The following is a 22914-nucleotide window of genomic DNA, read 5'->3' on the forward strand; positions in this document are numbered from 1 at the left end:
TTTCATTCAGTCACTAATTAAAGCTGAGCATAAAGATTTTTCTATAATAGGTATACTAAAGGAAAAAGCTATATATGATAGTATTATTAAGTTTATTAAAGAAACGAAATTAAGTAAAAGAATTTAGGCTGTTTTTTTTTTTTTTTTTTTTGTTGTTGTTGTTGTTTCCTCATGAATTTTCATTCATATGTCGCATTATGTCAATCCTATAAGCATGTATCCTGTCCACACTCCAGTCCAGTCGGTGGCGGTAATGCACCTACAAGTTGGTTTGCCAACCGCCAATAAACACCAAAGAAGAAAAAGAAGAAGAAATACTGCTGATTACTGTGGGCAACAAGAGACAATAAAACACTTCATGGTACACTTTAAGAAATATGAGGGGAAAAGGTGGGAAATGATCCAAAATCTTAGAATAAAAAGAATTCATTTTGATTTAATTGAAATTCTTAGAAAAAACTCAAGAGATAACACTTAAGGAGATAAGTGCTATGGAATCGTTTTTCATTATCTTAGAATAATCAATATGATTGAGAGGATTTGAGTCTTAATTTTTGTTTTGTTGATTTTGTTTTGTTTTGTTAATTTGATTTGTTTTATTTTGTTTGGAATAAAATAAGTAGTAGTCATTCAGATCCACACTCCATACCAGTTGGTGGCGGTAATGCATCATTTCGTTGTGTGCCAACTGCAGAAAGACTCCAGAAAGAAGAAGAAGAAGAAGAAGAAGAAGAAGAAGAAATACTGCTGATACCGCGGTCTAACACACACAAAGCATATGCTATTCACTACACACTGCCAACTCATGGGAAAACACTTTAATATACATATGAAAGGCTACAGTCACAAATTGATAATGCAAAATCTATTATATTTCAAAATGTTTAAACTTTCTGACTGTTATTAGAGTGGTTGGAAAATCAGAGGGCCCCTGATTTCTCAACATACCACTAATAACAGAAACATCATAAAAACGCATAGATCTGAAGTGTGAGCACTTCAATCCATTACAAAATGTACAATTTAACCCTGTCATCGACTGAGAAATGAAAACCAGCGCATTTATTCGTTTTTTAGTTGAATCTCACTTAGTTGAAATTTGATTTTGGCTCGATTTTTCATTTTTCATTAGTGGTTTACAAATCGGTTTATGGGTTCGAAACGCCCCTTTCATCTGATTGGTCAAAACGCTTCGCCTTCAGTAAGCTACAAGCTTTTCTTTCTGTCAGGCAGAATAAGAGTCAGTATGAGTGCGGCACTGACAAATGCACTTTAATAAAATAATGTCTGAACCACTCACTGTTAACTACGCACAATATTTGAAGCAGAAATATGTTGCTGGTCACGTAATTCGTGCTGCTGCGATTTGCAAGCAACCCCAATAATGTGAGCCACAGTATATGTAAGGGTTAATGCCTGGCGAGGTGTTCATTGTCAGGTATTAATGGACGACGGCGAGGCGTGAACCGTCCGACGCACAGCCGAAGTCCATTAATACCTGACAATGGACACCTCGAAGGGCATTAACCCGCTTATACCATGGTCACTTGCCAAATAACACATTTTTAAAACATTCGTTTATATTTTAATTTTAGTATTTTAATATATTTTAATATATTTTAATAACTTGGTTTCTGAGATATTTATAGTCCGCTCAGCTCGTAAAACCCTTCAGTTTTGTTTTGATACAATAAATTGTAAACGGATACTTTGACTGCCTGTTGCTATGGTTGCTCACAGCTGATGTAGCCAGCACATTTATTTATTAATTACAAATGGTAAACAGTCAGTTTCACCAGAACTCCTTTACTAGATGTCCTCTATCACTTTTTAATGAACACCCTGCAGCCAATCAGAATCGAGTATTCACCCAGACCATGGTATAAGACAGATTATTTTAGCATGATGCAAATAGTTCAAATATCTCTTTGGATAAAAGGGAAGTGGAAATAAAAATCAATAATAGGCTGAACTGTACCATGATAATATGTCCGTAACATCATATATAGTATATAATATAGCAGACCACCGTTTTAAATAACAGTTTAAAAAAGGTGGTCTGCTATTTTTCACAAAGGAAGCTCAGTCAGTCAGTTTGATAGATAGATAGATAGATAGATAGATAGATAGATAGATAGATAGATAGATCTCATCCACCCCCGGTGCCTTGCCACCGAGGAGTTTCTTGACTACCTCGGTGACTTCAGCTTGGGTGATGGACGAGTCCACCTCTGAGCCCTCAGCCTCTGCTTCCTCAATGGAAGACGTGACGGCGGGATTGAGGAGATCCTCGAAGTATTACTTCCACCATCCGACGACATCCCCAGTTGAGGTCAACAGCTGCCCACCTCCACTGTAGACAGCGTTGGTAGGGCACTGCTTCCCTCTCCTGAGGCACCGGACGGTTTGCCATAATCTCTTCGAGGCCAGCTGATAGTCCTTCTCCATGGCCTCACCGAACTCCTCCCAGGCCCGAGTTTTTGCCTCCACAACCACCCGGCTGCAGTTCGCTTGGCCTGCCGGTACCCTTCAGCTGCCTCAGGAGTCCCATAAGCCAACCAGGCCCGATAGGACTCCTTCTTCAGCTTGACGGCATCCTTTACTTCCGGTGTCCACCACCGGGTTCGGGGATTGCCACCTCGACAGGCACCGGAGACCTTACGGCCACAGCTCAGAGCGGCCGCTTCGACAATGGAGGTGGAGAACATGGTCCACTCGGACTCAATATCTCCAGCCTCCCTCGGGATCCGGTTGAAGCTCCGCCGGAGGTGGGAGTTGAAGATCTCTCTGACAGGAGACTCAGCCAAACGTTCCCAGCAGACCCTTACAGTACGCTTGGATCTGCCGTGTCTGTCCAGCTTCCTCCCCTGCCATCGGATCCAACTCACCACCAGGTGATGATGTCCAAGACATACGGCCACAGGTCAGATGAAACGACCACAAAGTTGATCATCGACCTACAGCCTAGGGTGTCCTGGTGCCACGTGTACTGATGGACACCCTTATGCTTGAACATGGTGTTTGTTATGGACAAACTGTAACTAGCACAGAAGTCCAATAACTGAACACCGCTCGGGTTCAGATCAGGGGGGCCATTCCTCCCAATCACACCCCTCCAGGTGACACTGTCGTTGCCCACGTGGGCATTGAAGTCCCCCAGTAGAACAACGGAGTCCCCAGTCGGAGCACTTTCCAGCACCCCTCCCAGAGACTCCAAGAAGGCCGGGTACTCTGCACTGACGTTTGGCCCGTAGGCACACACAACAGTGAGAGACCTATCCCCGACCTGTAGGCGCAGGGAAACGACCCTCTCGTTCACCGGGGTAAACTCCAACACATGGCGGCTGAGTTGGGGGGCTATAAGCAAACCCACACCGGCCCGCTGCCTCTCACCATGGGCAACTCCAGAGTGGTGAAGAGTCCATCCTCTCTCAAGGAGTGTGGTTCCAGAGCCCAAGCCGTGCGTAGAGGTGATCCCAACTATCTCTAGTTGGAACCTCTCAACCTCATGCACAATCTCAGGCTCCTTCCCCGCCAGCGAGGTGATGTTCCACGTCCCTAGAGCTAGTGTCCGTGTCCAGGGATCAGGTTGTCGAGGCCCCCGCCTTCGACTGCCGCCCAATCCTCTCAGCACCGGCCCCTTACGGTCCCTCCTGTAGGTGGTGAGCCCGGCCGGACCCCGTGGGGGGAGTTCCGGCCACCAGGCGCTCCGATACGAGCCCCATCCCCGGGTCTGGCTCCAGGGTGGGGCCCCGGCTGTGCCATACCGGGCGACGTCACGGTCCTCGGTTTAATTTCCTCATAAAGGGTTTTTTGAAGCACTCTTAGTCTGAAACCGCTGAGGACCTTTTTGCCTTGGGAGACCCTACCAGGGGCATATAGCCCCGGAAAACATAGCTCCTAGGGTCATTCGGGTACTCAAACCCCTCCACCACGTTAAGGTGGCAGTTCAAGGAGGGGAGTGTGAATAACAATGTGTTAAAATAAACAAGAGAGTGGATACACAGATATGGCCTATTTATTAATGAAATTCATGCATTTATTTGTCATTTAAACTGATGCAAACAGGGAAAGAGAATAGAAAACACTTATTATCTTATTATTGGGAAAGTAAGTCTGACCAGTTAGAAAAGATATGTATATATATATATAAAAAAAAAAAAAAAAAAATTCTCAAAAGGCGGCGAGACAGGATGAGTTTTTGGACTTGATCAGAGAAGACATGCCACTAGAGAGGGAGGCAGAGGCGAGGAAAGCACAGGAGAGTAGGGAGAGGATGGACAGGCTGTTTTCTCTTCTTGAGAGAATGATTGATTGATATATATATATATATATATATAATGTTTTTTTTTTTTTTTTTTTTTTTACATATTCTTGTTTAACTTTTTTCACTTTTATTTTTTAAAAGAAAAATTATGTACATTATTTTTATGCAACTTTAAATGTGTAAATAAAAGAGAATGAATTGTTCTAGACATTGTCATAATTTCTGCATGAAACAAATTCTTCTATACCTTTTTTTTTTTTTTTCAAATAAAATTGGTAAATTAAAATAATTTGTTCTATAGGCTACATTAAAGTACTTTTTCCAACTATTTACAACATACTTAAAAAAAATCAAAATCAACATGAACATTTAAATTTACAATACATAAAATAAGAAAAAAAAATGATGTAGACTCTTATTCAGCTGAGCAGGGAGACCCTGGTGGAGCTGCTGAACTGGGATGGGCTGCCCCTGGTAAGGCCTTCTGCTGGTGGGACATCATCTGGGATGGTCTCCAGAGTGTTTAAGTGCATTTTTCCACTATCCACTAAGTTGTCTACCAATAGGTTTGCAGGGCTGATTCAATCAATGGCTTTCTGAAAAAAGTACTTTTAGTAACTACTGCATTGGGAAAAACTACTAAAACCATAGTTAAGCAAAATGATCTTGCATACTCTAATGCAGTGGTTCTCAATCCTGGTCCTGGGGACCCACAGCTCTGCACATTTTATATGTCTCCTTTATCAGACACACCCAGTTCAGTTCATTAGAGCTCTTTCCTAACGAGCTGATGATCTGAATCAGGTGTGTTAAATGAGGGAGACACACAAACTGTGCAGAGCTGTGGGTCCCCAGGACCAGGATTGAGAACTACTGCTCTAATGTACTTAAAGTATCAAGAGTAAAACTATAGGTATGTATTCTGCAGGGAAAAAAAACTCCTTGTCAGGGTTTTTATGATGGTTTTGCATTTATATTAGGCTACTACTGCATTACTGCGTAGGCATTTTGTTGCATTTGTTGCAATGTTGCATTTTACTTCTGTATATTTTCAAGGCTGTTACATTATATACTTTTGTGTAGTTAATGTAAAATCATATTGTGATGTGAGGGAAAAAAGTACTTCAGTAGGTTACTTCACATTTGTACGTGAATACTTAACGAAGTATGCAGTTCCGAAAATTAAAGTAACAAAATGTAGGCCTATTGTCACAATATTGACAAATTGTTGCTAACTACAGCTGCGTCCCATATCTAAGGGCGCATCTGAAGCGCTCGGAGCGGTCTAGCCTACGGAGGATTGTTCTTGTCGCCTGGCAACTGTGACAGCTGCCGATGACGAGCGGGAGAAATACTTTTTTTATTCAATTGGGTCACACTTTTTGGGTAATTGACATAAACAGTATGGAAGTACAACTGAACAACATTTAGCAATTTACCTTGTTTTTTGACTATACACTCAAAGCTCAAATCATCTCAAACTGGTTTCTTGAACATGACAGTGAGTTCACTAAACTCAAACGGCCTCCACAGTCTCCAGATCTCAGTCCAATAGAGCAGATTTGGGATGTAGTGGAACGGGAGATTCGGATCATGGATGTGCAGCTGATAAATCTGCAGTAACTGCGTGATGATATGATGACAAAATGGACAAGTATCTCTGAGGAATGTTTCCAGCACTTGTTGAATTTCTGCCACGAAGAATTAAGGCAGTTCTGAAGGCAAAAGTGGGCCCAGACAGCAACATAGTGTCGGCCCAGATCCAGGCCAAATCTGGTAACATGGATTCCATGCGTATCGGATGTATTTTGCTGTCTGGGGGTCAACGCCACTGTTGCAGCCACATCCAGCGCCCTATGCAAAACTCTCAGACCCCCAACTGGCTGGGGAGCCTCTGAAACAGTTTCAGTGGTGCCACTGTTCTGCGTCTGAACTAGCTCACGCAGTTCAACACTGACTGGACACGGGCCTCAGTGAGGCGCGCTGTCATGTTGATCGAGTCCAACTCCATACTGAGAAAAGAGATCCTCTGCCCGGGGGTGAGTTTGCTCTTTTCCCGGTTACCCTGAAGCCCTAAGTGGCTGAGGTGACTGAGCACCATGTCCCTGTGTTTGCACAACTGTCCCTCGAACGCAAAGCATAGAAACGGTCTGTGTCGAGGGTGAATCGAGACATGAAATCGAGGCTGGGGAGTGCTAGCCAGTGTTAATTTCGTTAACGAAAACTATGACGAAAAACGTTCGTTGACGACCTTTTTTCCCCTGACTAAGACAAGACGATGAGAGACGACACCCACGTCATTAAAACGATAACTGTGACTATATCAACACATGCAATATCGTTGACGAAAAAAGACGAGACTGAAATGCGTTTAAGCATTTTTTAACCAAAACCACTTGTTTGTGTCAAATAAAGGAGACGACAGCACATTGACTGTTTTTTTACGAGCGTTCATGCTTACGGTTGCCAGATTTGAATAATTAAACCCCCAGTCAGAGCTTTTCTGTTAAAAGAACCTGGGAGAGAGGGGCATCCAGGAATCTATATTTATCGGTTGACGTCCCTCATGTCAACCAGGTTGAGCCAAAGGTGGCGCTCCTTTGTCCCGGAGGAGCTCTGGGTCAGAACCGCCCTCGTGCATATCCATGAGTGCCTGGGCCTGGTGGACCTGCAAGAGCGTCATGGCACGCCTGTCCACAGTCCTTGTAAGCCTTCGCCGTGAGACCGGATGAAAACTCACTGGCCTTGGACGGGAGGCGTGGGTTCCCCCACATGTGTTCCTCTGTTTGTGAAGAAAAGAAAAGAAAAAACAATTCTCTTTCCACTACTCTCACAGTGCTGAGGCACCCAGGGAATGGCTGCAGTGTACAGCAGTGCTGTAAACACTCAGAAAAAACTTTAGAAGAAAGGAAAATGAGAATACACAACATAAAAGTGTGCACAGATGTGCATGCACAAATCCCTATAGAAATAAATAAATAAATAAATAAATAAATAAATAAATAAATACAATTCTGCATATCATTCATATCAAATGAAAATGTAGGGCAATGGTTGACCATTTATTTAGGAATATATCTGCTTTCAGTTGTAATAATGCTGTTGTATGCTCCATGTTATTACCTTCTTGGATTCTTTCCCTCCATCGTGCAACCGTTGGAGGGTGTGGCATCAGCCAGGAGGCCGTAATTTCCTTATTCGCTATTAAAAGAAGGTCTCTCAGCAAACATGTTTGGCTGTTCTCTTCAAGATCAGCTGGCAGTACCCCTAGCACAAAGTATGATGGTTCAAGGGGTAAAACTACGGAGCCCCCCTAGTCCCACTTTGGCAAAAAAAAAAATTATTATAACTATCTTGTGGCCTCAAGATAGTATATCTCGTGGCCTCAAGATAGTAACTCGTGGCCTCAAGATACTAACTCGTGGCCACAAGAAAGTGAGTTTTTTCAAGGCGAACGTTTCCATGTTAATGTTTCCATGGCGACGCGTCACGCGATTGACCGCAGCCACAATAATAGCCTACTGTATGACAGATGTGTCGCTTTTATTTCGCTTTTCCTTTTTTATTCAAAATATTCACAAACTTGCTTACCATGTCATCAAGTAGTCTATCTGATATTCCGATTCTCACATACGTGTAAGTGAGTGTGTTTAGTCGTTTAAAAACCTTTATAAATAATCTTGATCTATAATAACATGATGGGCGCTGCAATGTTGTCCGTCGGATTTACAGCACGTGAATTCATCAGTTTCTCCCGAAATAAATGCAAGAAAGTGGCCGATGAACTGAGAAGAATAGAGTAAACTTTATAGTTACTTCCATGTTTGTCTAATATGAATAACACATGTCGGCAAATTATATTTGAATAGATTGTTATTGCTGCTTCCACAGACATGTGTTTTACAAACTCCAAATGTATTGTTTTACTCGTGCTTATGTATTTAAATATCTGAAACCAAAAATAAACATTATGAATTTGAAAAACTGCTTAGTTGTGATGACAGCGCTGAACGCGTCCGACTCTGGCTCGTTTAAAAACCTTTATAAATAATCTTGATCTATAATAACATGAGATGGGCGCTGCAATGTCCTGTCAGTCGGATTTACAGCACGTAAATTCATCAGTTTCTCCCGAAATAAATGCAAGAAAGTGGCCGGTGAACTGAGAAGAATAGAGTAAACTTTATAGTTCCTTGTCTTGCACTATGTTTGTCTAATATGAATAACACATATGTCGGCAAAATATATTTGAATAGATTGTTATTGCTGCTTCACAGACATCAGTGTGTTTTACAAACTCCAAATGTATTGTTTTACTCGTGCTTATGTGTATTTAAATATCTGAAACCAAAAATAAACATTATGAAGTTGAAAAAACTGCTTAGTTGTGATGACAGCGCTGAACGCGTCCGACTCTGGCTCAGCGCCAGCCAATGCGCGAAAGCACAGTTTGAATCTGGCAGCACTGAACATTCTAAATGTGGCGCCGTACTCTCAGGGGCTAGTTGATGACATGGTAAGCAAGTTTGTGAATATTTTGAATAAAAAGGAAAAGCGAAATAAAAGCGACACATCTGTCATACAGTATTATTGTGGCTGCGGTGTATCGCGTGACGCGTCGCCATGGAAACATTAAAAGGAACGTTCGCCTTGAAAAAAATTACTTTCTCGTGGCCACGAGTTAGTATCTTGAGGCCACGAGATACTATCTTGAGGCCACGAGATATACTATCTCGAGGCCACGAGTTAGTATCTTGAGGCCACAAGATAGTTATATTTTTTTTTTGCCAAAGTGGGACTAGGTGGGCTCCGTGTAAATCTATACAGAGACATTTTTTTTTTTTTTTTTTTGTACATTTTTTTCCAATATTCTAATATCTTAGGGCAGTCCCAAAATATATGTGTGTGGTCCCCCACCAAGCCACAGCCCCTCCAACAGTCTGAGATGTTGCTCCATTTTGATGTTATGAATGGATTTCTAAAATATCTCATTCTAATTTTCCATCCAAATTCCTTCCAGTTTGGACTACTGGTTGCCCTGTGTCCTTGGCTGCATGAAGTCTCTCACTGCTTATCTGTAATTATTGTTTTAATTTCTAGTTCCCATTTTTCTGAAATATCTAAATTTTCTTTAAATTCTTCCTGCAATATCTTGTAAATATGTGATATGAACTTTTTTACTGTTCCTGTTATTGATACAAATTAGACATTACTTGCAAAGCACTTTTTTTATAAGTACCTAAAGAAGTCTTGGTTTGGTAAATCATATTTCTCTTTGAGCATGATCAAATGATTTCAGGACTGCTCTGTCAAACAGCTGGTCAAATACAACTAGACCCCTTTCTTTCCACTTCAGGAATCCTTTGTCCAGCCTAGCTGGGGAGAACTCACAGTTGTTTGCTATCATATTGCCTTGCCTATCATATAGCTCTGGAAATAGTCTTGGGTATTTGTATTTTGTAATTTTTTCCTCACAATTGACCATATTTTTAGGGTGTTTTTACCCCATACATTAGCAATCCTGCTTTTAAATAATCCAAAAGTGACTGAAAAGTCCAAGTTTAGAACAGCCATTAAACCATTCCTTACCTCACAGCTGAAATGCAGATTACTGAAGTCACACGACAAATAAAAACTCAGTGCAAAAATGTTCCAATCGGGCCTGTAATGCTGCCTGAATCATGATCATACACTGTTCACTGGACATTGAGAACGGGCCCTCAACAAAGCCTGGTTTCTCCCAAAGTTCTCTCCATTCTGTCACCTGATGAGTTTGTTCCTTATGCTGGTCACCTTTAGTTTGCTTAGTTGCGGCCATTTAATATTCAACATTGTCATCTGCCTGCATTGACACCATTATATGAAAATGGAACGACAGTTTCCTCTAGAGCAGCTAATATTAACAAAACCAAAAATGAACCACTGGACTATGATGCTTTCTCTATAAACAATTTGTTCAATTATTTCTATCACTGTAACACTGCTTCCAGACTTCCATCTTAAAAAAAAAAAATATTCCACAGAAACATGCAACACACTGATTGTATAAAAAGTTTTATTTGATTCATGTTTCTGCACAATCATGGACAGGGGGATGTGTATGTGGTCTCAAACTGATCACCTGCAAAAAAAAAAAAAAAAAAAAAAAAAAAAACCCTTAGCCTGAGCATACAGGAAATTCAGCCAAACGTTGATGAAAGCCTACTTGTCTGATAGTAGTCATAAACATTGATGACTGCTGGCTTGAGATTTTTGACTGCTAGAACCTGTTTTAGCCGTAGCGTGTAAGTTATGGGGTTGCTTTTGAGAACCTGCAAGACAGAAGAGATTAACAGCACAGATGAACATACATGAAGGTGGCAGCTAGAAGTGTACCCAGTGTAGTCTCACCTCTTTCAGATACACTAGGACATGATCATCTTGAGCATCAACCCGCTCCACTAGCGGAGCAAATGATCGGGGTGGAGAACCAAGCTGAGGAAAAGACCATCATTTACAGATAATTATGCTTGAAGCTCCTTCAAATATCTTTGGATCTGACAAGTCATCTTAAACCCATACAAACCGGTGACGTATCTGCCGTGAAGCCCGACAGCAGCTTAATGTCCACAATAACCATGTTAGTACTTGCTCGTTCACCATTGTATCTGAATGAAGGGGAATAGAGGTTTAGACAATGGGAACAAGCAGCTTTTAGGGCATTGACGCTATTAACATGAGCGGCTTTTAAGTTAAAGATGTTCTTACTTCACTGTGAAGTCCAACATAAGATTAGCCAGTCTGCAGTCTCCAGTCACCTTTGCTTCGACACTCAGTGTACTGGGGACTTTAACAGGTGTTGGGATGTTGTAGAAACATGCAGTCTATGACAAGTAAAACAGAATTAGTATGTGCACAAAAGAAACAGAAGTGGAGAGGGTGAAGATACAGACCTGCACAGACACACAAGCGGATCCTGACACTTTAATACCATATTTGCCTGGAACTTTCTTCAGCGGCTTCTCCTGATACAGCAGCCTGTTGTCCCGATTCACCTTGAAGCTGTAAGAGTCTCCTTCTACTGAGGACTGTACGGTAACAGTGCTGGAGCCATCCAAACTGAACACTTGAGCAGCATACACAGACAGGGCATGAAGAGCCGCCACAGTGTCCTAAAACAAGTAAATGATTAATAACTCCCAACCATAAACAATCAACCATATATGAGTGGTCAGAGGCACCTGGGTGGAGGAAAAGCCTCCAAAGGGATTCTGCTGGGTCACCAGCCAGTTGACAATGCGGTTAGCATAGCTCAGAGAAGCCGTTGTGAGGGGCTTGACTGTGAGAACCGCTAGCAGCACATAAGAGCTGATCTCCACCGCCACAGTATCACCAGATGTAGTCTGAGACCAATGGAGTTTAATGCCTAAGGATAAGATGGAGGGGATAAAGTTGATCCCATAGAACCTGATGAAAATCTCAAGAGGCTGTTTAAATTTTCACCTTCAGAAATGCCACTAGTCTTCAAGGTGGTTAGAAGCTGTGATCGAGTGGTGGTATCTCCAGCCAGACTGAAGGTGTAGGCCAGAAGAGCCGTGGTGTAAGTGTTTCCCAGGTTCCCAACAACAGGCCTCAAGCAAGACAAAGCGTTGGTAATGACGGGATCCTGAAAAATCAAAGCAAGTGTCAGACTAAAGCCAGAAAGGGAAGGTCATCTGTAAGGAGCTCATACAACTACTGAAGTTTACCGTGGAGGGGACGCCTAGCTCAAGCAGTGATGCAGTGATGTAGGCGGTCATGGTAATGTTATCATCAACTCCACCCTAAAACACCAGTAAATGGATTAAGAATCGTTTCATCCCTTGAACACATCATTGAGGAGCATTTGAAGAAACGTGACCACCTTTAGGGCATAGTGGTACAGAGTTCCCTGCTGCATGAAACAGCCGTCCGAAACCTGCTGGCTGATCAACCAATCCTTTGCACTCTGAAGGACATTTGGATCAATGAAGATGAAGTCCCTCGCTAGGCCAAAAGATCTCAGGACAAAGGCAGTCAACCTGGCCGTGGAAGTATATTAAAAATAAAATAAAAAAAAAACACCAGCTTCATCTTCTGGTGAAGAGACTAGAGTCCAGAACCAGCATGAAACTCACCATGTATTTGACTCATCATAACCAAATGTGCTGTATGATCCGTCACTGTGCCTGTAGTTTAGTTGTCCTTGATATCCTGTTCAGGTCAAAACCCACAAGAAATTACAGTCTGCCACAATCCAACAGGAAAACTAGTCTCCCAAGTTAAAAAAAAAAAAAGAAGAAAGAAATCACCCACACCTCTTTGAAGGTAGTGTGTGGCGGTCTCTCGGATGGCTGCAGTGAGTTGCTTCGTGACTTGCAGGTACTGCAGTAAGTAAATATCTGGAGCAAGAACACCCATATTCTGTTCTCCACAACCGTATGGCATCTCTAACAACCCATCTAGTTTATTCAGTGCACGACCCATTATGTCTCCTATGAGAGGAATAGAAACAAGGGGTCAAGCCATGTTATTCTGCTGAATGTCACACTGCTGGTTTCTCCAAAAACGAAGTGCTTTACCTAGGACTGAAACAGAGCATCTGGCTGATCCCTGGATCACGTTTGTAGGAAACGTCAGAGTCACATCTTCAGAAATGACATTTCCTGCGGTCCAAACAGAACAAATCAGCACAGAGCGCTAGGCTAATGGGGGGGGGGGGGGGGGGGGGGGTATTTGAGAATCATTGAGTGCAAACAAACCCTTTGGACACAGTAACCAACTCTGGGTGTTTGTCCTTTCAACTCCTTCAGGCTATAAAAGCAATAAAAATACATCAGTAAAGCAACATGAGCTCCATGATCAAACTCCAGAAGGCTGGTTACACTCACCAGGACAAGTAGACTTTGAGTGACTACATCAATGCGTCCTCTCTTTGGCACGGTCACAACTTCAGTGCCACATCTACTCTGGGACGGTTCAGCTGAAGCACTGATAGTCACATTAACAGCTCCTGCAGTGACAGACAAGTGGTGATGAATCCTTTTAGTTGTGTTCGTGATTGTCACTTCTCCATTACGCATAAACCCACTAGCTATTCATCCTAATAGCAGTTCTCTTTATTTGACATTTGCGGTTTCTTAAATTGGAATTGCCGTGCACGGTTTGCTCTGACTAAATCTGTCAAACCTTAGTTTGAAACTTGACTTGTTTGCAATCGTTGAATAGGTGCAACCTCGGTCAGTCTTTTTAGTTAATAGAAAAACAATTAAGAGTTCCAGATTGTTAGTTCATATTAGGAAATCCACCATTTTAGCGAGAGTGGATGCTTGTTTGATTAGTTCATAATGTGGAGTTAATTTATATGACTCAATTTAATAAATATAAAAGCAGGAAACTAGATTAAATAAACCATGTTTCTGAATTGTTCTCATGATTTGTGCTTAAAGTACTATGATTCAGAATTTATACTATTGTGCATCCCAATGGTGAGTAACACCTTAAACACTTCGAGTGAGAGAGTCCAAAACTGACCAAGGAGAGAAGCTGCGAAACCCCATTTAAAGGTTATTCTCCCACTGGCACAGAGACAGGATGAATACGGATCATTCAATGGTTTCAGAGTGAAGGCAGAGGATTGAGCTGGAGTTACTCGAACCTGCCAATGAAAGGGAGAACATGGAGCAAAGACACAGCACCTACTCTATACAGATCCATTATATAAAAGAAACCATGACAGACCATGATGCACTCGGACAGATAGCTGAAGACGGTGGCCTTCAGCTCAAAAGACTCCCCCCGGACGATGGAGTACGGCAGCGAGAGCTCCAGGAAGAAGGGCTGGAATACCGTCAGCAGAGCCGGAGAAGCAAGACCAAAACCTTTGGAAGACAGGCAGAAGGCCTCAGTCTCCCATGTGGTGATTGTGTCAGGAACCTTGAGGGGAACTTGTGTGGATCCAGTGTCTCTGAAAAAAGGACAGCAGAAAATAGAAGCGAGGGGGACAGCAGTAAAAATTGTGGGCAAGTAGTTTTAGCAACGAGGTCTTACTAACCCCACTTGAGCAAGCTGCCAGATCCAGGTTTCTGGAAAGTAAACCCTGATGGTCACATCATTGGTGGAGCTGCTCTCACTTCCCAATGCCGCTGATACAGGAGAGGATTCCAATGCAGATGAAAAGAGCCGCGATTCAAATGCTGAAATAAGACAAGACTAGAAGTGCCTGCTTTTTGAATGCATTCAAGTTCTGAAGTTACAATACATCTAAACAGCCCCTCATTGCATTTAAAGTGTGAGATTTTTAGCAGCATCTAGTGGTGTTTGCGAATTGCAACCAACAGAAGTTACTGTGGCCGACAGATGTTGTCGTCATCTGAGACAGCAGAGAGTAGCCAGATAAGCAATGAGGTTTATTTACAAAGACAAGTTAATCATTTGTTTACTTAATTCAGTAAAATGATATGTTTGTTACTTATTCATCATTGTGTTAATGACGTGTAGTTTTATTTGCTTCTTTACACGAAGAACAGTGACAAAATGTGTTTGTCCATTTAGGGCCACTGTAGAAACATTTCAATGTAAGGGGACCAGCAGTGGATGTAGATAGAAATGGCGCATTCTTAGGTAATAAAACCATAATGGTTCATGTAAGGTTAGGGTCACTGAAAACAGTCATGTATATGATATTGCATTTCTGTCAACAGATCCTCCTAAATATTACACAATGCACCTTTTAAAAACAAAAAAAACAAGTTGAGATCAAATGGAATAACCTTAGGTTCACCAAGTCATGCAGAAATGGTTTTCATGGAAAGAACTATATAACTGCATAGACTTACGTCTGGAGTCCCTACGATAATAAACCAGGTCTTTGTACTTCAGGCAATCAGGTTCTCGTACATTCAGATTTGTTGCGAGCTTCAACCCCACACTCTGACAGAGAAACAAGAGAACAAAGATGAAACTGAAACCAAGGACCCTGTAGTATTCAGTGACTACCTGTGATGAAGGATTTTCTACCTTGAAACTTGTATAGGCATGGTCTGTACGAACAGCTCGACGGGGTCGAATTGTAAGACACTCCTGTTCATCCTCAACGCTGTCTGGGTAATCTGATTGCGACCGCACCGGGAGCATGTCAAACACCTGGGTCAACAAAACAAGTCAACTTTATATATAAAGTTATTTATATAACGCTTGTTATATAATGGTTTCAAAAGCAGCTTTAGTGATAAAGAAACCGTAAGTGTTATGGCTTTAAATATAACAGCCACGTCATAATAGTATGGAGTCGTCCAATTGGTCCATAAGGACACTGAAATCCTAAAGTTGAACCTGGATGTCAAATCAAGCCCAACAGGAAAACTGAACTGCACATGGTACCATTTCAGGACTCAGGCGTTGTGTCCCTGGCTTCAAGATCTGGACGCTCTGATCTACAGCACTGAGGCCACACAGGGATCCCGCTTGAGCAGAGACGGTCAGAACGTTTTCCTCACCAGGAACCGCCTTGTCAGGAGAGAACTTTAGAGACACCTGGAACAAGGACCAACACACTGTAAGACACGTCATTGTTCCCCACTTAAAGCCAAAAGATGCTAGTGCACACCATACCTTGTTTTGGAAACACATTTCGGTTTTAAACGACACTGTACCAACAACTACACTGTCACTGGGCAGAACGCAGTAGACCAGAATGTTCACTACTGGAGCCATATCAACACTGACAGACAGCTGGAACGACACTGAGCCGCTCGTGACCGTATTAGGAGCACTCACTGTGACCGTCTGAAGTCCATGGAGGACGATCACTCCTCTGGACAAGACCTGACAAGAGACACCAGTGCATAAAATGTGCCAGACAGATCAGTGCAATCAAAACCACCACAAAACTAATATTTTCAGTCACCATATAGATGATGTCAGTGTTGTAGTTTCCAGTTTCTCCAACAAAAGAATACTTGATGGTCACTGGAAACGCAGCACCACATTTGAGCGGCTGCTCAAGCTCCACTATAGTCAGTTCACTGAACTTTTGGCTGTCAGGAGTAGAAGCTTGGAGAAGCTGAACAACCCTCCTATCGGTGTTGAAGTGTGGGGATTTATAACCATAATAACCTTCTGGAGTTGCACTTGCCTAGAGAACAACAAACGCAATTGTAGTCTTGCAAGAGAAGTTGTCATTTAAAATAAGAGAAATCGTACCATCAGATTTAGATCAGCCTTGGGAAGGTTAGCAGTGTTGAGGGAGAACGTGGCCAGTCCTTTCTGGTTTGTGGTTAGATTCAGCAGCAGCTCATTAGGCCAACTGTTACCATTCAGGAGATACACAGCTTTGTCCGCAATTGGAGTCCCATTGAAAAAAGACGCCAAGACCTGTTACTTACTTTACTTACTTATGCCCTCCACCCCTCCCTGGGTATGGGCCGCCAAAAGTAGACCTCCAGAGATTTCTGTCCTGGGCCATTTTTTCTAGTTGACTCCAGTTGAAGCCCATCCTTGTGATGTCTGCGTCGAGTTCGCGTCGCCATGTGTTTCTTGGGCGGCCTCGCTTCCGCTTGCCTTGAGGATTCCACCTGAGAGCCTGCCTGGTGATGTTTGTTGGCGGTTTGCGAAGGGTGTGCCCTATCCAACCCCATCTTCTCCTCCAGATTTCTACCTCCACTGGGAGTTGGCATGTCCTTTCCCATAGATTGGTGTTACTGATAGTTTCAGGCCAACGAATGTGGAGAATCCTTCTGAGACAGGTGTTGATGAAGGTTTGGATTTTACTGTTGGTGGCTTTGGTTGTCCTCCAGGTTTCAGCGCCATACAGCAGTACTGATTTCACGTTGGAGTTGAACAGTCGGATCTTGGTGGTCAAGGTCAGCTCTCTGGAAGCCCAGATGTTCTTGAGCTGGATGAAAGTGCCTCTTGTTTTACCAATCCTTGCCTTGACATCTGCTTCAGTTCCTCCATGCTGGTCGATGATGCTGCCCAGGTAGGTGAATGACTGCACTTCCTCCAGAGGACTTCCGCTCAGTGTGATTGGGTTGATGTTGCTGGAGTTGGTTTTAAAGATCTTGGTCTTCTCTTTGTGGATAATGAGTCCAACTTGTGCTGATGCAGCTGCCAACACATTGGTCTTCTCTTGCATCTGTTGCTGGCTGTGAGAAAGAAGTGCGAGGTCGTCGGCGAAGTCTAAGTCATCGAGTTGATTCCATAAGGTCCACTGAATCCCATTTCTGCGTTCGCTGGTAGAAGTCTTCATGATCCAGTCGATGGCGATGAGGAAAAGGAACGGGGATAACAAGCATCCTTGTCGGACTCCAGTGTTCACCCGGAAGCTGTTGGTGAGCTGTCCTGCGTGGATCACTTGACAGGTCATGCCTTCATATGAGCTCTTTATCAAGTTTACCAACTTGGATGGGATGCCGTAGTATCGGAGGAGCTTCCATAGGACCTCTCGATCCACACTATCAAAAGCCTTCTCGTAGTCGACGAAGTTGATATACAGTGGTGATTTCCACTCCAAGGACTGCTCTACTATGATGCGCAGGGTTACGATCTGGTCTGAACATGATCGGTTCTGCCGGAAACCAGCTTGCTCATCTCGTAGTTGTGGATCGACAGAGTCTTTCATTCGCTCTAAAAGGATCCGATTGAAGACCTTGCCTGGCACTGACAGGAGTGTGATTCCTCTGTAGTTGTTACAATTGCTGAGGTCGCCTTTCTTTGGAAGCTTGATTAGATAACCCTCCTTCCAGTCAGTCTTCCTTTCTGGTTTGTGGTTAGATTCAGCAGCAGCTCATTAGGCCAACTGTTACCATTCAGGAGATACACAGCTTTGTCCGCAATTGGAGTCCCATTGAAAAAAGACGCCAAGACCTGTTGGGAAAGACAAAGTTAGGGAAGGGTAACCAATGTGAAGGCTTCTGGAACATGAATTTTAACTTGCCTTTCCAGCAATCATTGATCCAAGTCTAAAAGACTCTGAAAGATCTACAAATTTGATATTCCCGACTTCAAATGTAATGTCCACATTTGCGGATTTTGATACAACTACGTCTGGGAAGAAAAAACAAACATGAAGACAGCAAATAAACATGCGTCACTGGTTTAAATCAGCCAATAACTCACCTGTTCCCTCCTCAGTGATATTCAAGTTAACAAGAAACAAATCTCTCAGGTTATCCTCAAATTTGGTTTTGAAAAACACAGATGTACTGAAGGTAAGGGAGGCACAGCCTGTGGCATTCATCTGGTTTCAGAACAAAGATAATCAGTAAAGTCAAACACAAGCAAAAGAAAATCCTTGCTCTATGGCAAGAGTCCCACCTTAACCGTTTTACTCAGGCACAGACGAGTCAGGCCAGGAACCTCACTGAATGGATATGGCTCACGGCATACTTCCACCAGCGCTTGACCAGGTACAGGTTGCCCATATGTATATCTGAGAAAAATGTTACAAGGAATTAGATCAAGACCCATCCACCCACAATACAGGAAAATAAGAGTAACTCACTTGGCACAAGCCTCAACTTTTAGTCCAACATCTCCAACGCTGTACGTCTGTGGTGTCTTTACGGCCACGTCAAACTTGGGTAAAACTAAACCAGAAACAAACTGCTTAGTGAAGACATCAGCTCTGCTGTACTTTTGCACTCAATGACTTACCGTATTTTTTCACCTCAAACACCTGGGAGATCTTTCGGTCACCAATAAAAGCCATTAGTGTGTACATCCCCATCTGAGCCTCTGGGTTTAACTCGTGAGAAAGCTGCAATATCCACCCCGTTGAGGAAATGTTTGTCCACTGACCAATCCGGTTATTTTGATTGTCCTATTGATAAATAAATAAAAATAAAATAAACTGCATGTCTTCTGTGCTAGTCTTTAGGTTCGAAAACCTAGAGCAAATACTCACCTCCACCACCACAAGACTGTACTGTAAGACACAAATAAAAGACACTTCAATTACATAAATGCTGTTTTAAACAACCTGCATTTAACTTGTATGCCACTAAAATGAATGGATGTGACAACAGATACAGACATACCATTTGATCAAGGGGCACAAATTTGGCATTCATGGTCAAAACTCTGAAATTCACTGCACAAGGAAAAACCGATAAGAACTTACATCCATTACATAACGCACTTGAACATGTAGAAAATCTATTACACTACAAGTTCTGATCACTTCTAATATTCAACCAAGGGTCATTCACAGCTCACCTGTTTGTCCTGGATTGTAGATGGGCTTGTCTGTTTGGATGAGGGTCAAAGGTAGGTAAGATCTGAACATGACTTTCCTCTCTTCTGTCATTTTGAAGACCTTCCCTTGAACTTCCACCTTAAGCGTCTGCACAGATTCTGCATCTCCTAGAGGAGCCTGTTGAGTGAGTAAATAAATAAATAAATAAATAAATACAATATACTGCATGTGCTGCACAATGACAGACCTTGAAACTAAAGCAACGGTGAAACTCTGTCAGAGAGCTCTGCTGCACAAGTTGAGTCATCCTCTCTTTATCAAGCAGAGAGACTGTCATCTTGAGACTCTCATTGGGCTTTAAAAGACTCGCACACAATTTGGCGTCAGAACCGGACTCAATCACAGCAGGGAACATCACCAAGAAGGCTCTGTGGAAACATTAGTCAGATGTTTAGTAGGAAATCATAAGTCAGATCAGAACATAGAATCATGCAAGAGTATAAATCACAGAAGTAGTTGTCATAATGTCATACTAGAAACTACAAACAGTCATTTTGTTGAGAAATGCATAAACTTTGAGGAATCAAGTTAAAACAGACAGGACACTTTCGTTCACTTCAAAGAACATTTACTCACGGTCCTGATCTCTGTCCCTCAACAGCAAAGAGGAAAAGGGCTAAAACAAGCCCTTTCCAAACACAAATCTCCCTCACAGCCATGAAGAGAGATCATCCAACACTAAATGTGAAACAAGCGTCTCTTTCCAAAACCCCACAGAACTTCTGCTAAGCTCTACCACTGTTTAATGCTCAACAGCTTCTTTCAATCATCTGCACTGATTGCAGCGATATTTAAACGCTCTTAATTGTCATGAGGAATTCATTAAGCTCGTTAATTTCAATGATTAACCTAGCCTGGAATTCATTTTGTCTGTTTATTACTCCATCCAGTAGCCTTTAAAACATAACACAGTATCTGAAATACTGCTGATACATCCTGTAAAAAGTGTACTGACAGATTGTTGGGAACATAATGAAACCAATTTTATGAGTTTTGGGTGGATAGGTGATGCAAAGGCGAGGAATATAGGATTAAATCAATTACAGTATAGCAACACAGTCTCAATATCCTCCATCCCTCCTTGGTTATTCCCCTTGCCAACTGTTGACCTCAGTATACAACAGGAAATAAAGGATCAATCCAAACAACTTCCAGTGTGGTATATAGTGCGGAATTATTTTGAGAGGCATTTCCAAGATTCAGTGTTTTTGTTTACGGATGGATCAAAAGACCCGAAGACAGGATATGCAGGTGCAGCCGTGTATATTCCAATGAATGATTCTCACATTAAGAAAAGAGTTTCTGACCATTTATCAGTTTATGCTACAGAACTATTGGCAATTTTAATGGCCCTGCAGTGGACAGAAGAAAAGCAAATGAATAACATAGTTATTGCATCTGATAGCTACTCGGCACTGGAAAGCATAAAATCTGGCAGATCATCTTTTAGGATGGATATAATTAATGAAATATTCCATAAATTGTATAACATAAAGCTTATGGGTATATCAATTCAATTTATTTGGGTTCCTGCTCATGTTGGTGTAGTGGGTAATGAGAAGGTAGATATTTTGGCTAAACAATCTTTAAAGTTAAAGCAGATAGATTTACAAGTTCCATTAAGTAGAGCAGAAGCTAAAGTGTTCATTAGGAAATATGTACAATCAATATGGCAGGTACACTGGGATGGTATTGAAACAGGAAGACACTTATATAATATTCAACAACAAGTTTGTGCTGGGAGGAGAGAGAGCAGGAACAGAAGTGAAGAGAATATTATTACCCGTCTGAGAATAGGTCACACAGGATTGAATAGTACATTGTTTAAAATTGGCAAGCACCCAACAGGGGAATGTAATCACTGTAGTCAGCAAGAGACAGTTGAACATGTAATACTTTACTGCAGGAAATACAACAATGAAAGACGTAATTTCATTCAGTCACTAATTAAAGCTGAGCATAAAGATTTTTCTATAATAGGTATACTAAAGGAAAAAGCTATATATGATAGTATTATTAAGTTTATTAAAGAAACGAAATTAAGTAAAAGAATTTAGGCTGTTTTTTTTTTTTTTGTTGTTGTTGTTGTTGTTGTTTCCTCATGAATTTTCATTCATATGTCGCATTATGTCAATCCTATAAGCATGTATCCTGTCCACACTCCAGTCCAGTCGGTGGCGGTAATGCACCTACAAGTTGGTTTGCCAACCGCCAATAAACACCAAAGAAGAAAAAGAAGAAGAAATACTGCTGATTACTGTGGGCAACAAGAGACAATAAAACACTTCATGGTACACTTTAAGAAATATGAGGGGAAAAGGTGGGAAATGATCCAAAATCTTAGAATAAAAAGAATTCATTTTGATTTAATTGAAATTCTTAGAAAAAACTCAAGAGATAACACTTAAGGAGATAAGTGCTATGGAATCGTTTTTCATTATCTTAGAATAATCAATATGATTGAGAGGATTTGAGTCTTAATTTTTGTTTTGTTGATTTTGTTTTGTTTTGTTAATTTGATTTGTTTTATTTTGTTTGGAATAAAATAAGTAGTAGTCATTCAGATCCACACTCCATACCAGTTGGTGGCGGTAATGCATCATTTCGTTGTGTGCCAACTGCAGAAAGACTCCAGAAAGAAGAAGAAGAAGAAGAAGAAGAAGAAGAAATACTGCTGATACCGCGGTCTAACACACACAAAGCATATGCTATTCACTACACACTGCCAACTCATGGGAAAACACTTTAATATACATATGAAAGGCTACAGTCACAAATTGATAATGCAAAATCTATTATATTTCAAAATGTTTAAACTTTCTGACTGTTATTAGAGTGGTTGGAAAATCAGAGGGCCCCTGATTTCTCAACATACCACTAATAACAGAAACATCATAAAAACGCATAGATCTGAAGTGTGAGCACTTCAATCCATTACAAAATGTACAATTTAACCCTGTCATCGACTGAGAAATGAAAACCAGCGCATTTATTCGTTTTTTAGTTGAATCTCACTTAGTTGAAATTTGATTTTGGCTCGATTTTTCATTTTTCATTAGTGGTTTACAAATCGGTTTATGGGTTCGAAACGCCCCTTTCATCTGATTGGTCAAAACGCTTCGCCTTCAGTAAGCTACAAGCTTTTCTTTCTGTCAGGCAGAATAAGAGTCAGTATGAGTGCGGCACTGACAAATGCACTTTAATAAAATAATGTCTGAACCACTCACTGTTAACTACGCACAATATTTGAAGCAGAAATATGTTGCTGGTCACGTAATTCGTGCTGCTGCGATTTGCAAGCAACCCCAATAATGTGAGCCACAGTATATGTAAGGGTTAATGCCTGGCGAGGTGTTCATTGTCAGGTATTAATGGACGACGGCGAGGCGTGAAC

The 22914-nt window shown here is 41.7% G+C and overlaps 1 protein-coding gene across 1 annotated transcript; it reads right to left on the reverse strand.

The window, feature by feature from the left end:
* Window positions 1-10305: 10305 nt before the first annotated feature.
* On the reverse strand, window positions 10306-20288 carry LOC311278708 (alpha-2-macroglobulin-like). The gene is made up of 36 exons (XM_084389717.1): window positions 20097-20288; window positions 19708-19888; window positions 19481-19637; window positions 19303-19355; window positions 19170-19190; window positions 18920-19085; window positions 18768-18852; window positions 18581-18695; window positions 18383-18503; window positions 18201-18310; window positions 17999-18130; window positions 16923-17888; window positions 16469-16639; window positions 16173-16400; window positions 15878-16090; window positions 15647-15799; window positions 15284-15409; window positions 15103-15196; window positions 14319-14460; window positions 14006-14231; window positions 13799-13922; window positions 13156-13277; window positions 13027-13078; window positions 12847-12930; window positions 12583-12759; window positions 12403-12478; window positions 12150-12306; window positions 11995-12069; window positions 11750-11912; window positions 11488-11672; window positions 11200-11418; window positions 11015-11130; window positions 10833-10914; window positions 10658-10741; window positions 10473-10578; window positions 10306-10388 (listed from the first exon to the last, which is right to left on the reverse strand). Exons 1-36 carry the CDS (start codon window positions 20177-20179, stop codon window positions 10348-10350), a joined length of 5406 nt encoding a protein of 1801 aa, XP_084245843.1. The 5' UTR covers window positions 20180-20288; the 3' UTR covers window positions 10306-10347.
* Window positions 20289-22914: the final 2626 nt, after the last annotated feature.

Source organism: Rutilus rutilus, assembly GCF_951802725.1.
Source record: "Rutilus rutilus genome assembly, chromosome: 19".
Lineage (NCBI taxonomy): Eukaryota > Metazoa > Chordata > Actinopteri > Cypriniformes > Leuciscidae > Rutilus > Rutilus rutilus.